Raw genomic sequence first — 20,448 nt, forward strand, 5'->3', positions numbered from 1 at the left:
ATGATTGGCCGAGTAGTGGATAGTGTAGAGGATAGCCATAATCTCCAAAACAATATGGATGGGTTGGTGGAGTGGGAGGTAAAGTGGCAAATGGATTTTTACATAGAGAAGTGTGAAGTCACACATTTAGGGAGGTCAAACAGTTACAGGGATTACACAATAAATGGGAATATACTAAGAGGGGTAGATAAAGTGAGAGATCTTGGCGTACAAGTACATAGGTCCCTGAAAGCAGCAGTTCAAGTAGACAAGTTTGTAAAGAAGGCATATGGAATGCCCTTCTTCACTGGCAGAGGTATAGAATATAAAAGTAAGGATATAATGTTGGAACTGTATAAAACACTGGTGAGGCTACAACTGGAGTATTGTGTGCAGTTCTGGTCACCACATTACAGGAAGGACGTAATAGCTCTAGAGAGAGTACAGAGGAGGTTTACAAGAATGTTGCCAGGTTTAGAAAAGTGTAGCTTTGAGGGGGCATTGAATAGGTTGGGGTTAGTTTCCCCAAACAAAGAAGGCTGAGAGGTGACTTGATTGAGGTGTATAAAATTATGAGGGGAATAGATAGAATGGACAGGATAAAATTGTTTCCCTTGATGGAGAATTCTAGAACCAGGGGACATAAATTCAAGATAAGTGGCAGAAGGTGTAGGGGGAACATGAAGAACTTTTTTACGCAGAGGGTAGTTGGCATCTGGAAGTTGCTGCCCAAGTTGGAGGTAGAGGCAGAAACTTTAAACTCTATTAAAAAGTACCTGGATCTGCACCTAAAGTACTATAAGCTGCAAGGCTATGGGACGGGTGCAGGAAGGTGGGATTAGAAAGGGCACCTGGGTGTCCTCAGGCTGGCATGGACAAGATGGGATGAATGGCCTCCTTCTGTGCTGTAACTTTTCTATGGTTTCTATGGCCCTCAACTTGAATGTCTCCGGCTTTTTCCAGATGTCAGTGGGGGATCTTTGTGGAGTGTCTCAATCAGCTGTCCACAGTTGTGTCAAGCTGGTGACAGAAGCAACGTCCAAATTGGATGACAAGACTCTGGGATGCACCATCCACAAGATGCTGGGGAAGCTGCAAGAGGAGGGGGAACGTCAGGCAGAGATGGCGGAGGCCCTCAACAGAGCGGCACGTGAGGCGGAGGAGTCCGTCTGCTGGCTGATGAAGTGGTGCCTACTGTGCCCACATCGAGGTCTCCATGGGGAGGGTGGAGGATGCCATGAAGAACCTGGTCCAGCAGAACACCCAGTTTCTGCCAGAGAGGCGCGCAGACCTGCACTCCATCACTGTAGACATGGCTGAGCTTTCGCAATGGCTACACGAGAGAGGGAACGTGGCGCCTCAACCTCCCTCCTGGTGCCTCTTCCCCTCAAGGAGTCAGGCAGGGGCTCTCAGGCTGCCAAAGATCTGCTTCCACCTCATGCCAGGGCTGCCGCCTCCATCCCGGATGTCTGATGTCTGAAATGACCCTTTCATATGAACCCAAAGTCCACTCAGTGCCTGTGCAAAACGTTTCGAGCCACTCATGTCCAGCATTACACACTGGTGTAACCTGCACCCAAAAAAATACTAAGGTGAAGCATACTCAGGCCATCAGGACAAAAACAAAATTTATCTCATTTTGACAATCCAAAAAAATCAACATCACCTTCTCTGGTCTTAATTCCCAGACCAGTAAACATAACCAAAACATTACAGAACAGAAGATCACCTGTGACCAGTTCCTCTTGTACTCATGGTGCCTTAAACTTACATTTGTGAGCGCTACGTCTTGGTGCCACCCCACTCCCCTGCCCGCCCCACGCTGGCAGCGGCATTGGAGGCAGCCTGCTGACTCCACTGTCTTATTGGCCTCGGTGATCTTGGCTGTCATCCTCTGGCCAGTGGAGCCTGTGCTGGCCCCACCTGGGAGGGAGCGGCCAGTGCCACGGCTGGCATCTCCCCAGCCATCACAGCCTCATCAGATGCCACGGTCACTGACAGAGGGGCGGAGGGGCTGCTGCCATCATTTGGAGCGCCCTGAGAGGAGCCCGCAGAGATGACAGGCAGCTCGTGTGCCAACATGAGGTCGCTCTGGACCTCCCTGCTCGCCATTTCTGGATGGGCACCTAGCTGGGATACTGGGTGCCTCATCCATCTCCCACACTGGCACGGACCACCTGAGGTCATTCCCTGGGTGAGGGCTTGCAGGTCCGAGTGCAACCCCAGTAACCCCTCATGCTATCCCTAGAGCTGCCTCTCCATGAGAGTCTCCACTCTCAATGGAGGAAGTAGTGCGCTCGGCTACGAGGGTCAAAGCAGTGCTCATGCTTCACATGGACTCCTCCACAACAGAGACCATGGCACGCAAACCCTCATGGATCTCCACCAGATCCTCCTGCACATCCCGTTGGACATCCAGCACCTGCCACCTAAAGGACGACTCCAGAGACTCATCATCAGCCTTTGACTGAGCATCGTCCTGGTCTCCAGCAGTCCTCCGACTGCCAGCGCCCTGGGCACTCTCTGCCTCCGCCTGCTCCTCAAGTGATCATGAAGTGCCCTAACCGCTTTTCTCCAACATTCTAGCCAAAGATCTAATACCCACCGAGGTGCTGGTATCTGCACTGGTGCCTGGTTCAGAGACCAGGTGTGACATAGGTGCATGTGAAGCCTGGCAGTCCTGTAGCATCAGGGGTGGCTTGTCAGGGTCCTGCAATTGAGTGCGTGCTGGTGAATCTAAGGGAGAACAACAATATGTCATTAGCTTTTAGCTTTTTGTTTTTATCTCTGTCATTAGTTTAAGTCATCACACTGTCACTGTGCATGCCAGACACCCTGGTGAGACAATGGAGATCTGCATAATGGTGCCATCGTCTTTCAATGATCAATGGGGAATCCAGTTTTGAGGCTCCCATCAATGACGAGACTACACAAGAATTTTTACACCATCCGAAACTCTCACCTGTGCTCTTAACTCTTATCTTCGTCTGACACCCCAGCCTCTCCGGGGCCGGTTGACTGAGGTGCGTGGCTCCTCTCCAGCTCCAAGGTGTCCTGCTCAAATCTGGTTATGATTAGGAGGTTTGGCGAGGCCTCCACCTGTCTGCAACCTTTCAATGTTGTTATGAGTTGTCTTCTCCTGAAAGGACAGAGGAGCATTGATTAGCCCACTCTCTACCTGCAGCGCCATTGCAGCCTGGCCAACCCCAGCTGAGGAACATCTTGCAGGGCACATCCGAGTCGTGGCCCTCGAGCCACAAGGCACTCAGTCCAAGCAGCCAGGGCTCACCCCCTTGGCCAGCTCCCGTGTCATTGACAGTTGGCACTCAGAGTCTAGCACCCCCGAACTCCGTGGGGGGAACGGCCAGACCTTAACAATTCTGCACACTGATCCATGCCAACACGGTACTCATCCTTCCCAAGCGCAGTAAGTTGTTAAACCTTTTGCAGCACTGCACCCATGTGCGCCGCACAAGGTTGTGGCTGCTGACCAGCACTGCCACCTCCTCCCAATCTCTTTTTGTTAGGTGCGGAGGCCTCCTCCTTCCATCTCTGGGGACAAGGGCATCTCTCCTGGCAGCCACCTCCTCCAGGAGGACTGCGAGGCACTCATCCAAAAACTGGGGGCTGAGTGCCAACCTGACCTGCCCTCCCGCCTGTCGCCTCTAGCTGCACTTGGCGCCATAACTACAGTGTTCACAACGCAGAAGATATGTTCTTCCCTGGCAGCCTTCAAGGATCTGCCTAGGCCATTTTTAAAATCTCTCTCACTCGTTCTTTCTCTCTCTCACCCCCTCTCTCCTGTTGTGCCTCAACTTTTCCTGCACAAAGAGAGAAGATGGGGCTGAGAGCAATTGGGTTTCATGTATCTTTTTCATGCTTCCAGTCTTACAAAAAACCCACTGGATTGTGTGCCACGTGATTGGTGTACTGCAGGTTGTCCACAAGAGTTCTGGGACAAGACCCTCCAGAGCGGTCAGCCCATGCAAGTAAGGCTCAAAGAGGCATGTAATTAGCAGTTGTTGCTTGTGCCCTCAACGCCTAACCTTTTCCCCCCAACACCTCGCCCCAGACAGCATCTGAGCTCCCTGAGTGGAAGGGTCAGGGACCCACAGTGGCCTCTCCGCCTGCAGACTAGATGAACTGCAGTGGGGCTATGAGGCATCACCTTATAACATTGAGTAGCTCTTTTCTGCATGCGCTGCATGGATGGTGTCCTTGCCACTGAGGCCCATGTCCCCTCTACCATTCAGTGAGGTGAGTGTGAACAGTTGAGAGTTCACTTACCTTCGCGGAGCAGATGAGGTCATTCATCCATTTGCGCCATTGCAGGGCAGCCCTCTGGTGGAAGCCCTGGCACTGACCACCCTGGAGACTTCCTCCCATGCAGGGTTGGTGTGCTGTGCCTCTGGGTAGAGGACAGCCCTCCTGGCCTCTACTGCATTGAGCAGGACTTCCAAGGAAGCATTAGTGAATCTGGAGGCCGGAGGCTCCTAGTGATCGGAGGGCCATCTCTTCCTTCAATGGTGGGTAAATTGATGTCCAGGCACCTTTTAATTATGGCGCCTGGATATGACGGCCCTCTCCGTCACAAAAAACATCGGGAGACGACCCCCCCACCCCCCGCGCCCCCTCCCCCCTCCCCACTGCATAATTAATGAGCCTGGCATTGTGCAATTTGGAGCGAATTCCCACCGGATTCCGCAGCGGGAAACGCTCCCAGTTTCCACCCCCGCCATGGGACTTAGTCCTGGAATGGAAAATTCCACCTGTTATTGAAAAGTTAAATGACTAACTAATGCCATTCAGGGAAGGAACCTTGCCACCTCTGTCCAATCCAATCTAGGCTCTACCTAATTCTGTACAACCGGTAGCAGAGACCACTACAGGCCTGCTCACAGAAGCCCTCACTTATAATCGACCACTTCAAAGTTCAAAACTAACACATCAGGGGCAAGACATAAGAAAACTTAGACCATTTAGCCCTTCAAAGTCCTTCTTAGAAACATCTGAGGATTCCTGCCCTCGTTCCACTAACTTGTCAAGCAACAGTTTGACATAGTCGCGTGCACAGAATCATATATCAGCCAACATCCCAGATTCCTCTACCATTATGTGCCAACTCATCAGATCAATTTTCTTGGGATTTCCCATCTTCCTTTGGTGTCAGAATGGATAAACCTGCGTAAAATTAGATACAATAAGATTGTACTTACTAATTGTGGAATAATTATAAACAATAAAATGTTAGAAAACTCTGCTAATATTGACTTCTATTCTAGAAGTGAGACAACCTAAATGTCCTCCTATTAAAATACAAATAAGTGCTTGGTCACATTGACACACAGCATATTGACTTGTTTCAAGACTATTTATTGGCAATTGCTCGTTATGATACTAAATGTGTTTTGTCCACTCTATAGTTTAATAGTTTCAAATTTGTAATAGTATTATTCATCCTTATTAGAACTGCACTTCTGTGTATGTGAGATACTTTGAAACATTAGCTGATGCATTCCCATATGCTGGCAACTGATATTTCTATGTTACGTTGGCTTGGTTATATTTTCTTATAGTTTTCTGGCTTTAAATATGAATAAATTTGTGAAAGGTTTTCACCAGATAATATTAGTCTCACAATATGCTAGTCAAAACAGAAAATTGAAAGGCAAGGTGGTTCATCATCTGAACTCCTCAATGTGTCACTGTTTGCTAACAAGCACTAACCTAGGTTACTCCATGGAACATAAGGTGGAGGTCATGTTCCAGCTTTTTTTGGGTTTTCAGGAAGTTGTTTTTTCTGGTGGTGAATATTATAGAAGGTGGCAGTCTCCTGAAAATGAAATGCTATTGCACTGTGTAATTTAAACTACAATTTCTTTTGAGTTACTACACTAGAAACTTTTTTTAAAAACTATCATTATCTAAATTCACCAGCAGGTGTGATTCAGCTCCAAATTCTCACAAAACTACAAGTTCAAAAAGTTCAGAAGCGATATGAATGATTGTAATTTAAATCTACGTCAGCAAAATTCCAAAGCTCAAACCTAAATCAGACCAGTGCAAAATCTGCTCAGTGTATTAATCAATTTCTATACTGTTTGCTCTGTTTATGTATAACACTATGTACAAATTCCACTAACACACCATCAGATTAATGCTTCAGACACGTGGTGGATTTTTCCAACTTAGTTCTTAGCCAAATTGTGGGATCATTTGCAATTCAGGAACTTGTCGACAGCTGGGGCAGGCTTTACTGATGCTCTTTCCCTGAACCACAGCATCAGCAACCCACCTCCAAGTTTACAGCCAATCATGGAGAATGGGCATGATGCTGTGTTCACTCTGTCAAAGGAAGGATTTCCAATTAAAAGGGCCACGACTTGGTTTACCATGGCTTACCAGCACTTGGATTTTTGAGGCTGCAGCAACCACAGGAATGGAGAGGAGACTTGGGAAGGCTGCTACCTGGGGTTCTCACTCTTACCTGAAGGCCCTGTTGTAGGATCTGAGGGGCTGCAGTGAGCTGAGCTATCTCAAGGACGGCAGGAAGAGGACAACCTCTCCAACCAAGCAGGTGTGGATGGAAGCGACTGAGGAAGTCAGCAGCAGCAGACATGTGCTCCCTCTAACTTGGGGACTGTGCATCAAGAGAATCCAGGACCTCAGGAGGCAGAGAAGTGATTGGCATAATACTTTCGGGTGCCAAGATCCGCACTCTGACTTTCCCATCATTCTCCTGCACTGCGTTACTCAAGACAACACACCCTGCAGATCCACTCATTCCTCCCTCTCCAGGCACCTCCTCACATCCCCATCCGAACAGCCAGCACCCACACTCACTCTCATGATATTGCCTTCTTGCACCCTGCCTCACAGTCACCCTCCACAAATATTGTCTTTCCCTCCATCTCCACACACACCACTCCGAACACTCACTCCTCTCTGCTTTCTCTACTTGCAGGAGAATAGAGCACACAGTTTGGCAAGAGACGAAAGTCGCCATAGCAGAGGACCATATGCTGCTCTCACATCAGACAGAGACGACTGGTGGTGAGTTTAACCTGAGGGTCACCACACCTCAGACGAGAGGCAAGGTTAAGAAGGTGGGGCCTTAGGGTGGGATGGGAGAGTGGTGGCCTTCCAGTGACAGGCACCTTATCAGCCACTAGCAATGTGTGCCCACCTGCTCCATTGGAAAGGAGGTCTTCTTCCAGGAGGCTGTAGGTCAGCAATGCCCTGCCGTGAAAACCAGAGCCTGCTGAGTCACTGGTGCTCAGGCATGTCGAGAGAGCTGATCCTCTGCCTGTAAACCCTGTGTTAGGGGTTACACCTCTTTCCAGCTGGAGCTCTGTGTCCATCCTGTTTGCGCTGTGAAGGAGCACGCAGCTGGGGAGAAGGCAGTGGGTGATGCTGCTGCTGATGCTTTTGGTGTTGGTGTTGCTTCTTCTTTTGTCCCTCATCAAGGGTGCAAGGTTGATCTGCATAAGCTGCTCCCATGCTGTGATGAAGGCTGGCAACAGGGAAGTGTGGCTGAAGGTGAATAAAGAGCTAGGCGGATAAAAAGCCTTTCAAGAAGTTGACAATCACCTCTCAAGCAGTGATTGAACTCTCTAAGAGAATTGCTTTGAGCAGCAGCCTCTCAATGGCCATGGCTGGAGCTCTTCAGGGTAACTGGTCAAAGCCTTCTCAGCTTCTCAGTTTCAATGAAGAAACGTTTCCCACTGTACACTCGCATTGGTGACCTGGCGAGTCACTAACAGGTCAGGAAAAAGGTGTCCTGGCTGTTTCATCCAAAACTGAGCATAAAACTGATTCCTGGGATGAAGGGATTATTTTATGAAGAAAGGTTGAACAGGCTGAGTTTATACCCATTGGAATTTAGAAGAATGAGGGATGATCTTATTGCAACATAGAGGGGACTTGACAGGGTGGATGCAAAGTATCAGTTGTGTGGGTAGGAGTATGAATGCTCTCAAGTAATATTAAACAGTCTTTCAAATATTTTATGCTATCTGTTTACTGCAGCCTGACTGATGTCCATTGCCGTCTGGCTAATTATTATTACATACCTTACAATCGAAGGAAAGTTCCCAGTTATATTTTAAGGAAGAACCAGTCAATGACTCTTGAGTGGTACATGCATTTTAGTCTATTCTGATGTAAAATTGCCTAGTACTGGAAACCCTGTTTCCCTTCATTGTAACCCTGTAGGTTTAATCTAAACCCTCTAAACCTCTTGTGGGAGTGCCTAGAATTGAACTTTCAGCATCAGTAAAAGCACCCAAGGACGTATGTGAAAATTCTCTTTTGTGAGATGCAGTCATGTCACAAACCTGGAGTTTTTTTCACTTGAGCTTTTTTATGTTGTCGATTTGATGGCACTGAGCTCAGATCTGCTTTAGTGATACATAATATAAATTCTAGAGATAGGAAGGTGAAGAGCACAGACCCTGAGGACCTGAAGCCACTTGCTTCAGATGCTAAGGATGGAGTTTTGTGCTTTTGAAACAAAGTGCCATTGCAGGCAGGTTCTGTGATGCGTTTGCAATTTCTACTTCAGGGTGTAATTCTTTTCTGGCTGGATTTTTTTTCCTGCCATTTTTGATGCAGGCAGCTGCCTGGGATGTCACCAGCAGAGAGGCAGAAAAGCTTGGGGAAGGGAATTGCAGAGCATAGGGCACTGCAACTATATGTGCGGGGAATGCTCCCACTGAAGTTGTGGCATCACCAAACGCAGCCTCTAAAAATTCAATACGCTGCAGACAACTGCAAAAATAATGTATTAAGTGTCTGATAAGTTTGTGAATCCATTCCTGCTTTATGTAATTTTCTGCATATATAACTGGATTTTACTGTGCATTTGTAATGAATGCAGTGAAAGAAATTTGCACCTTTTGCACAGAAAACTATTGGCTGTTGTGTCTATGTTATATTTGATTGGGTTCAAACAATTTGCCTAGTCTTTCTCAAACGTGCAACAATTATCTCCACAGGGGGAGAGAAGTTACCCAGGTAAAAAAGGAAGCAAAGGACAGAAGGGAGAACAAGGTCCCCCTGGATTAGATCAGCCTTGTCCAGTGGTATGTGATTTCTGCTTTGTTACCTTAGAACTATGCCCAGAAATTTATAATGCTCAAAGTAAAGAGCACATTGTTTTTAAAATGTTTGTACTGTAGAATATCAACAACACTCTAATTACAGTGCCAGGCAGGCAAAAAGTAATACAATTGAGAACCAAGCTGAATACAGAAGGTTCAGAAGGGATGTGAAAAAGCAAATACAAGAAGCAAAGAGGGATTATGAAAAAAGTCTGGCAGCTAACATAAAAGGAAATCCCAAAGTATTCTATAAGCACATCAATTGTAAAAGGAGGAGTAGGGCTGATTAGGGACCAAAAAGGGGATTTACACATAGAGGCAAGAGGCTTGGCTGAGGTGTTAAATGAATATTTTACATCTGTCTGTATCTTCGAGACAGATCCTGCCCAGGCCATTGTAACAGAGGAGGAAACTCAATCAGTAGAAGGGTTTAAAATTGATAAGGAGGAGACACTGGATAAGCTGTCGATACTTAAAGTTGGTAAGGCAATTCATGAATGAGAGTGGAAATTGCAGAGGCACTAGCAATAATCTTTCAATGTTCCCTGGATTCTGGAGAGATGCCGGAGAACTGGAGAATTGCAAATATTACATCCTTGTTCAAAAAAGGTTGTAAAGACCTGCCCTGCAATTACAGACCAGTCAGTTTAACTCCGGTGGTGGGAAACTTCTAGAAACAATTATTCGGGATAGAATTAATAGTTACATGGAAAAATTTGGATTGATTGGGAAGGGTCAGCATGGATTTATTAAAAGAAAATCGTGTCCAACTAACTTGCTGGAGCTTTTTGAAGAGGTAACAGAGATGGTTGATGAGGGCAAGGCCATTGATGTGGTGTACCATGGACTTCCAAAAGGCATTTGATACAGTGCCACACAACAGACTTGTGAGGAAAGTTGTAGATCATGGAATAAAAGGGACAGTAGCAACATGGATACAAAATCGACTGAGGGATAGGAAACAGAGAGTAATGGGTAATTGGTATTTTTCGGGTTGGAAGAAGGTTTGTAGCGGAGTACCCCAGGGGTCAGTATTGGGACCCTTGCTTTTCCTGATATATTTAAATGATCTAGATCTTGGTGTGCAGAGAAAATTTCAAAGTTTGCAGATGACACAAAACTTGGGAGAATTGTAAACTGTGAGGAGGACAGTGTAGAACTTCAAAAGGACATTGATACATTGGTGGAGTGACCTGACAGGTAGCAGATGAAGTTCAATGCGGAGAAGTGTGAGGTGATACACTTTGGTACAAAGAACATGGAGAGACAGTATAAAATAAAGGAAGCTATTCTAAAGGGTGTGCAGGAGCAGAGAGACCTGGGCATTTATGCACATAAGTCATTAAAGTGACAGGACATGTAGAGAGAGCTGTTTCTAAAGCATACAGTATTCTAGACTTCATTAATAGGGGCATAGAGTACAAGAGCAACGAGGTTATGATGAACTTATATAAGACACTGGGTAGACCTCAGCTAGAGTGTTGTGTACAGTTCTGGGTGCCACACTATAGGAAGGATGTGAACGCATTGGAGAGAGTGTAGAAGAGGTTTATGAGAATGGTTCCAGGGATGAGACACTTCAGTTATGAGGAAAGATTAGAGAAGCTGGGACTGTATTCCTTGGAGAGGAGAAATTTTCAAAATCATGAGGCGTCTGGACAGAGTAGATAGGGAGAAACTGTTCCCGTTCGTAAACAGATCGAGAACCAGAGGGCACATTTTTAAAGTGTTTTGTAAAAGAAGCAAATGTGAGGTGAGAAAAAACTTTTTCACACAGCGAGTAAATAGGGTTAGGAATGCACTGCCTGGAAGTGTGGTGGAGGCAGGTTCAATTGAGGCACACAAGAGGGCATTGGATGATTATTTAAATAGAAACAATGTGAAGGGCTACAGGAAAAAGGCAGGAGATTGGCACTAAGTTAAAATCTTCAGAGAGCCGGTGCAGACACGATGGGCCAAATGGCCTCCTTCTACACTGTAACAATTCTGTGAAAGGAAACAATTTGTGACAAGTTTTTTTTGACATGTATTTACAAACAATACCAGCACAGAAGTAGGACATTCAGCCCAAGTAGTAGCGCTGGTGTTTATACTCAACACTAATCTCCTCCATCTAACTCAACAAGTTCTCCAATCAAAGCACTCACTGAATAAAGACATTTCTCCTTATTTCCTGATTGGGTTTATTAGTAACTATCTTGTTTTTACAACCTCTAATTTTGGATTTCCCCACAAGTGGAAATATTCCCTTCATATCTACCACCTCCAATCCATTCCTAATTTTAAAGATCTCTGATCAGGTCACCTGCAGGTCTTTGCTTTTCTAAAGGAGAAATCCCAACTTGTTCCATCTTTCTTACACTCTCTGTCCTGGTGCCCTCCTTATAAATCTTTTTGAACTTTCTCTGGTGTTTCTTCTTGTAGTGTGAAGGCCAGAACTGTGCACAGTAATAAGTGTTGAACAGGGTCATTTACAAGTTTAATGTAACTTAATTTCTTTCAAATTCTGCATCCCTTGAAATCCCAATGTTTTGTTAGCATTTTAAATCTTCAGGAGATGTGGTGAGAAAATAGCTTTGGGTTTTTCATGCTTTCCAGTTGTGGTTGGGATGTGGTATCACTTTATGCATAACAATCTTATTTCGGTACATTGAAACATAAGGTCCCATCTGGTTTCATACAACATTAATTATTATCTAAAGCTATTAAATGGTACTTAGTGTAGGTGTTATGATGGTAATTATAACAATCTATTTTCTGTCTGAACCATTTGATTCTTCTAAGGATGGTCATACATTTTGCAATGTGTTTTGCTGCAATTGCAACAACTTGATTTATAAAATGCATCTAACAGAATCTTCACAGTGCAGAAGGAGGCCATTCGGCCCACCGAGTCTGCACTGGCTTGCTGAAAGAGCAATCTACCTAATCCCATTCCCCTGCCTTATCCCCATAACCTTGCATATTCTTTCTTTCTGATAGTAATCCAATTCCCTTTTGAATACCTCGATCAAACCTGCCTCCACCACCCTTTCAGGAAGTTCGTTCTAGACTCCAATCACCCTTTGGGTGAAAAAGTTTTTCCTCATATCATTTCTACTCCTTTTGCCCATTAATTTGAATCTGTGCCCTCTAGTTCTTGATGTACTCTTGAGAGGGAACATTTCTCACTATTTACCCTGTCCATACCCCTCAGGATCTTGAATACCTCTATCAAATCTCCTCGCAGCCTTCTTTTCTCCAAGGAAAAGAGTCCCAACCTCTCCAATCTATCCTCATAGCTACAGCAGTTTATCGCTGGAATCATTCTTGTGAATCTCCTCTGTACTCTCTCCAATGCCTTCACATCCTTCTTCAAGTATGGCATCCAGAACTGGATGCAGTACTCCAGATGAGGCCTAACTAGTGTCTTTTACAAGTTTAACATGACCTCCCTCTCTTGTACTTAATGCCCCTCTTAATAAAACCTAGGATACCATATGCTTTATTAACTGCTCTCTCAACATGCCCTGTCACCTTTAATGATTTATGTCCATATAATCCAAGGTCCCTTTGTTCCTACACCTCCTTTAGGGTTTCTCCCTTTATTTTATACTGTCTTTCCACATTCTTCCTGCCAAATGAATCACCTCACACTTCTCTGCATTGAACTTCATCTGTCATTTGTCTGCCCAATCCACCTATATATCTAAGTCCTTTTGAAGTTCAAGACTATGCTCATCACAGTTGATAATGCTTCCAATCTTTGTATCATCCACAAATTTTGAAATCATGCCCTGCACACCCCCACAGTCTAGGTCATTAACATATATCAAGAAGAGCAAGAGTCCCAACGCTAACCCCTGAGGAACTCCACTATAGACCTTCCTCCAATCTGAAAAACAACCATTTATCATTACTCTGTTTCCTGTCACTCAGCCAATTTCTTGTCCAACTGCCTACCTTCCTTTTTATTCTATGAGCTAGAATTTTGCTCACATAGGAAAATATACCAATGTGGTTCACAGAAGCATTATCAAACAACATTTGACACCAAGCCGCATAATTAAATATTAGGGCAGGGACTTGGTAGAAGTTAGGTTTTAAGGAGCATCTAGAAGGACAGAGAGGTAGAGAGGTGGAAAAGCTTGGGGAGAGAATTGCAGAACTTAGGGCCTAGATAACTGAGGGCACGGCCACAAATGGTGGAGCAATTAAAATCAGAGGTGGACAAGTGGCCAAAATTGGAGGTGTCAGAGATTTGTATGACTAGAGGAGGTTACAGGGATAGAGAGGGGAGAGGCCATTGACACATTTGAAAAGAAGAATAAGAATTTTAAACCAAGGCATTGTGAAACCAGGAGCCATTGTCGATCAGCGAGCACAGAGGTGATATGTAAATGAGACTTGGTGTGAATTAGGATATGGGCAGCATGGCTTGGATGAGTTCAAGTTTATAGAGCATGGAAAATGGGAGAATGGATTTGAGAACTTTGGAATAGTCAAGACGCGAGGTAACAAAGGAATAAATGAGGGTTTCAGCTGCAGATAAACTGAGGCAAGAGTGAAAACAGGTGATGTTAGGGAAGTAGAAATAGTGATGGAGTAGATATGTGGTTGAAAATTCATCTCAGGGTCAAATATGACACCAAGGTTGTGAATGTTCTGGGTCAGCCTCAGGCAGTGGCCAGGGAGACCTGATGGAGTCAGTGGCAATGGAACGGAGTTTGTGGTAAGGACTGAAGATGATGGCATCCATCTTACCAAGGCATCACTGGCAGAAATTCCTGCTTGGCCAGGACTAGATTTCTGATAAGCGGTGACAAATCAAAAACAACAGAGGCATTGTGAAATGTGGTGATGGGATAGAAGTGGGTATTGTTGGTGTATATGTGGAGCTTGCTGTTGTGTTTTTGGGTGATGTCACTGAGGAACAGCATTTGGATGAGAAATAGGAGGGGAGCTGGGATAGATCCTTGTGAGACTCCAGAGGTAACAGCGCAGGTGCTGGAAGAGAAGCATTTTCAAATGATTCTCTGATGGTAGTCCCACCCAGCTGGACAATGGAGAGAAATTGGTGAAGGATGGCATGGTCAACCATGTCATAGAAAGATCAAGAAGGATTAGTTAAAGGGATTGTTTACCACAGGTACAGTCACAGAGCATGTCATTTGTGACTTTGATAAGGGCTATTTCAGTGTTGGGATAGCGACAGAAACCCGACTCAAGTGAGAGATGGAGTTGTGAGAAATATGGACGTGGATTTAGGAAGTGACAACTGGTTCAAAGCTTTTATGGAGGAAAGGGAAGTTGAAGATGAGACAGTAGTTTGCAATGACAGAAAGGGTCAAGAGTGGGTTTTTTGAGGACTGAGGGGATGACAGCAGAGTTGAAGCAGAAAAACAAATTAAATAAAATGCTATCCTTTGGTGAAAAAAAATAGTTTACCATTTGCCATATTTAAAATTCCCAAATAAATGATTTTGAGTATACCTGTTAAATGTATAAAATACACTTTTTGCATTTTAATTTTGGGATTCAGTTACTGAACACTGAAAATCTTTCTACATCTTAAAATTAAATAGCCTGGTAAGAAGATACCCAGAGCCAATTGTTATACACTCCTATAGGTTGCAGTTTATGACATTGTACATGCTATTTATGACTTACAACAGGAATTTTGTTGTTTTCTGTGAAAGATAATTATTTCCATATGCCAATTGTGTGGAACTTGTCACAGTGTAACAACATTTAGATCAATGCTTTCTATTCCAAATACCCAGTGGATTAATCTTCAAGATTACATAACATCAAGCCACAGCTTCATACCAGGCATAAACATTGGTATAAACATTTCATCATAAAAATGTCTAATATATAGCAGAAATCCCACATTGTCCAGTGTTTCCAAATAGACTATTTAGATTCAGTTAAATTTAGATTCAGTTAGACCCTCATTTAGGTTTGTGCTACTAATCTCAAGCAATACGACAGCGCAATACTGCTAGATTGCTGTTTTTTCAGAGATGAATTTTTTTAAGTGTGAAATTAAATGAGATCCTGCCTGTGCCTTCCAGTGATTTAATGCTTTCTGAATTATTTTATGTATTTAAGCTGCAATTTGAAAGCCTTGATGTTATGGCTTATGCTTATTATCGCATACAAAAAGCAAAGCTACACAACCAATTAATATTGTGTCGGAAATGGTTCAGCTACCCTTGCTCATGTAATAAAAAAATGTACCATTAATGTTCTTATTAAATAAAATCAAAATTTATCCAATATAAGCAAAAAGCAAAATACAGCAGATGCTGGAAATCTGAAATAAATACATAAAATTCTAGAAACAGTCAGCAGGTCAGGTAGTATTTGTGCAGAAAACAGACTAGCTAATGTTTCAGTTCTGATATAGTTCTGACGAAGGTTCCACATTTGATAGGTAAATTTACCTGCTCTCTCTACAGCTGCTGGCAGTTGCTGAGTTTTTTCCAGCATTTTCTGATTTTCTTCAAAATTCGAGCATCTTTTTTGTATGGCAATCCTCACTATATAGCATGGTTTTCATGTGACTCCCAAGAGTAGTATTATAAAGAAAATGTATGAGTTAATTGGGATGAAGTCGAGTTTATTCATTCATTACTTTCCTGTGTTGGTCTCCATTATAGGGTCCAGATGGTCTGCCGATTCCAGGATGTTGGCACAAGGTAACTTTACTTATGCTTCCCAGATTTAGCCAGGAACTTGCAATCACAATGTTACATGATCTTAGGTTTTTGAAATGAATCCATTGGCTTAAAGAATAAATGTTCAAGATTCGTTCAAAATATGCAAGAGAAGACTGAACAATAAACTGACTTAACCCAATTACCCTGAACAAATAAATTGAGTGATTGGAGATGCTGAGACTGTATCTGTACGTGCAAATAAAATATTATATAAAACAATGCCTAGGAGAAAGTAGATTTACAGAATTATTGTAATATGGGAGTGAAGATCAAGCATTGTCCTCAGGTGAAGCTGAGTTCAAAGAAGAAGAATTAGACCAGGTAGCACTGATTTAATTCAGTTCCCATTTTAAAGTCATACATTCTGTCCTTACTTTTATTTTCCATTATAATTTCCTATGCCTGTATTTATAATGTAAAATTGATATAGATCAGCTACGATCTAATTGAATGGCTGAACTTGATCACAGGGCTGAATGACCCATTCCTGTTTCTATATTACTACATAGTAATTACATCATCTTGCCAATGGTGATGCTGTATTACTTCCACTGGGCAAAATGTGTAATAATTCGAGCCTGAGAAGTTTACATAAGCAGTTTCCATTGTAACTGTGGACATAGAAACTTGTAGTAGAGGAAAGGTTGATAGGAAGTATATGCAGACATAAGATTTTTAATATAAGATCCTTTTTTTGATATTAGCAGACAAGTAGAATTGTTTGGAGCATAGAGGTTACTCAGCTGTTTAGGCTGAGAGGCTGGGGAGATGCAAAACTGAGGCTTTACAACACCACTACTGCTAAGACGGTGTGTCACAGTGTGACAAGTTTACATGGACAGCTTTCATCGTAAATGTTAACAGTAGAATATATAATGGAAAAGTTGACACAATATTGCAACAAAAACATGACAACAGGAAGTAAGGTTTCACAGACAAAAAGTACACACTGACAAAATAATATATGATAGATTTTAGCATCTAATGTGTACTGAGGAGCTTATACTTACCAGACTGGTCCATGTTTTATTTCATTTTCTACTCATCCAGTTTTCTTGCCTTACTCCTTCTGTCCTGAAAATAACAACCCAGAATTTCTAGACCAGTGCTTTTATAGCTACAATGGAACGTAAGTATTGTTGAAAAGGAGACATTCTGTTGAAGATTTTCATCTTGAACTCATCAGAACAGAGAATGCCAAATTCCAAAGTGAACAACAATTTATATTGCATGAGAAAAGGGTGTTGGCAAGTCAACTCTGATTAGCCAAGGTGTTGCCATAGTGAATGCAATGAATTGCTCCCAAAGCTTTTGTTTAATTCAGAAAGGTGTGATACCTGGACATGTTCCTTTTGCCTGCAGAGGACAGATCCCTCCATGTGAATGTATGTGGCTTCTAGCAAGCTTAAATGAGCCATATTGTGAGCAAGACTGATAATGTTGAGTTGGTTGTTTGTGAAATTATTAGCACATTCAGGATTTTTCAGCAAGTGCTGTCCAATTGCAGAATCACATCTAATGTTAGACATGTTCTGAGTTTTTGCAAGCATGGGCTGGTTGAGTATGGTCAGTACTCTGCCTGTTAAGAACAGCCTAAGGAATCAGCTGTTTTATATGATCTGCCAGTCATTGGGATGTATAGCCTATGTGCCTGGCATCACATGAGCACTGAAATCCATATATCACATTATTTATTCTTATGGAAGACAGAACAACTTTTTGACTTGACAGCAGTATCATGTCAGTGGAAAATACCACTTGTGTTGCTACTGCATAGTAGCATCATGAAATGGCTAGCTTCACCTGTTATTCTAATCACTATTACTTGAATAGATGGGAGAAGTTCTCTGCAGTGGGTTCGTAACTAAATAACTAAGTTAAAACTTGCCTTCCACAATTGATGTGTTTTGATAGTTTTTGTAGCGCATTATAGAAGTTGTGCATTCTGCTAGGGGATGAGCGAAACTAATAGGGCATATTCTGGAAGCCCTGTCTCCCTAACCAAAGAATACATGAATTCATATAGTTTGGGAATGTCCTCCAAGCTGGTCCTGCTGCGCCGCCTTAAAGGGGATTCCTCTGCAATTTCAGTGGTCCAGAGGGACCTGATTAGAGGAAATTCCTGGTTATAGAACTTACTGCTGAAATACCTCTTTTATTTACAATCTGTGTATTCAAAATCAGTGCTTTTACTGTCCACATTTATAAAGCAGACGGGCTGTGTAAACACATCATGCGATAATTACACCTCCAGTAGCACAAGCCTTGCCATTTAGTCAGCGTGGGGAGAATGTGAAGTACCCTACCATATGGAATGGCTAATGCAAATAGCTAGCAAAGAGAAGGTAGATAAGTACAGGCAGAAAGGAATAGAAGGATATGTTGAAACAAAGTAGCGGGGAAGAGGCTTGTGTGGACAATAAAGTTCGGCATTGACCAAATGATGCTTTTCTGTGTTGTAAATTCTATGCAACCAGAAATAATAATACATCCCATGTATTCTATAAAAATAAGGACATAATGCACAGGGATTGAATTATGCCTGCATCTTTGAGCCCAATTATTCTCCTTCTAATTCTGTTTCACTTGATTTCTACACCTGGTCTTGACTTCCCTTTGTGCACAGGATCTCATCTAATATTAAGAAACGACTTCAGTTTGATTTGTAATTATTTTTAAACATTTGTGGGAGATAGCACTTGTATGATGAAATTTATTAACAAATATAAGTCACAATATATTGATTAAGATCTTCCAAATGGTATATGTCTGATGGAGTAAAATTCCAAACTTTAAAAAACATTTTGTAATCAGCAGATGTTTTATTTTTCAAGCTGCAATTGAACTAAGAATGTTCAATTATATCTTCAAGGAATTGAATATCAGTTCTCCCTAAAATTGAAAATTAAATGAAGTTTCAACCATTTATTTCTCTTTTATTCAGCTGCTAATCCCACAATTCCATTTATTATTGAATGCGCTACAAAGATATGATCATTGAACATTTATTCAATCCTTTTCAGTTTATTAAAAAAATAAAGTTTAATTATAATGTGTTGGGTGTGCAAGCAGGGTCCCTGCCCAATTTTAACCCACTGTACCTGCCTAATGAATACTTGGGCATCTGCATTTGCCCCAACTGCTGAACTGGCTGTTAGTTCAACAAATCCAGGAATCACACACAGGACCTGACTGTTTGGCTTAGTAAAACAAATATATTTCTGGTTTTGATAGCAGCATTATCACATAGAACCAATGAATTTTTCATTTCAAATTTCTACTTTTTAAAAAATTTTGGATGACCATTAATATGATTAAACATGCCATCTTGCTGAAATTTACATTTTAAACCAAATAACCATTTTGTGCTTTTTTTTCAGTGATCCCGAACCAACAAGCAAGGAGCGTGTACATAATGATGATATATTTTGTCCTTCAACATTTGTAAAGAAACTCAGCTGATAATATATGAAGCCTTGCACATCTGGCAAGGACGGAGGTGTATGGTACAAAATATTACTCTCGAACTTAGACCAGCAATCTGGACTCAGAAATAACTAAATAAGCTACAGTTGTGGAATTGAATTATACTGATAGCTATTTCTGCTGCTGTACATTACCAGAGATGTAACCTTGTCAACAACCCATTTATTCACCTAGCCATAAATTGATGATGTCATACATGGCCTTACTGGTTTCATTTTGAGTTGCATAATATTCCAATGATCTTTAAACTTAACAAAAGGGGGAGGAAAGCAATATATCTTACCTACAAGTTAAAAAAAGTGAACTGCACAATCCCATTTGTGAAGAAGGCTCTTTCCTACGTGAACAAAGTACTACAGTGTTACTGGTCATTTCAATGGGATATGTGTATTAGTTATGTTAGGAGATAACCAGGCCTGTACATATGGACAAAAGAATTAGGGGCAGGAGTAGGCCACTCAGCCCCTCGAGCCTGCTTTGCCATTCAATACGATCATGGTTGATCTGAATATAACCTCAACCCCTCATTCCTGCCTATCTCTGATTAACCTTATTAATCAAGAATCTATTTAGCTCTGCCTTAAAAATATTCAAAAACTCTGCTTCCACCACCTTTTGAGGTAGAGAATTCCAAAAGACTCACAATCCTCTGAGAGAAAAAAATTCTCCTCATCTCTGTCTTAAATAAGCGACCCTTTATTTTTAAACAGTGACCCCTATTTCTAGATCCTCCCACAAGAGGAAACATCCTCTCCACATCCACCCTGTCAAGACCCCTCAGGATCTTAAAGGTTTCAATTAAGTCGCCTCTTATTCTTCTAAATTCCGTGGATACAAGCCTAACTTGTCCAGCCTTTCTTCATAAGACAACCCACCCATTCCTGGTATTAGTCTAGTAAACCTTCTCTAAACTGCTTCTAATGTATTTACATGTTTCTTTAAATAAGGAGACCAGTACTGTACACAATACTCAAGTACTGTACATTAAGTAATGTGATAGTAAGTGTTTAACAATGAAAACAGTGTTTTATAGAATTTCCAGGATTTGCTATGAAGCATTCTAAGCCATGTGAAAAAATAATTAGGGTGGATTTTAGCTTAAGGCAGAGAGAGGATAAATGACGAGCAGAGAGGACACGCTTTGCAGCTGTTTTTCCTGGCATGAGGCCTGAGCATTT

At 42.5% G+C, this 20,448-nt stretch overlaps 1 protein-coding gene across 1 annotated transcript in view; it reads left to right on the forward strand.

The window, feature by feature from the left end:
• Positions 1–19,468, forward strand: part of LOC144685885 (uncharacterized) — a 282,599-nt gene extending 263,131 nt beyond the window's left edge. The window contains exons 17-19 of the mRNA XM_078550890.1: positions 8,976–9,062; positions 15,725–15,763; positions 19,165–19,468. Coding sequence (XP_078407016.1) covers positions 8,976–9,062; positions 15,725–15,763; positions 19,165–19,167 — 129 coding nt within the window. The 3' untranslated portion in view covers positions 19,168–19,468. The remainder of the gene's footprint in view (positions 1–8,975; positions 9,063–15,724; positions 15,764–19,164) is intronic.
• The last annotated feature ends 980 nt before the right edge of the window (positions 19,469–20,448 follow it).

The sequence above is a fragment of the Cetorhinus maximus genome, chromosome 10 (assembly GCF_964194155.1).
Source record: "Cetorhinus maximus chromosome 10, sCetMax3.hap1.1, whole genome shotgun sequence".
Classification (NCBI taxonomy): domain Eukaryota; kingdom Metazoa; phylum Chordata; class Chondrichthyes; order Lamniformes; family Cetorhinidae; genus Cetorhinus; species Cetorhinus maximus.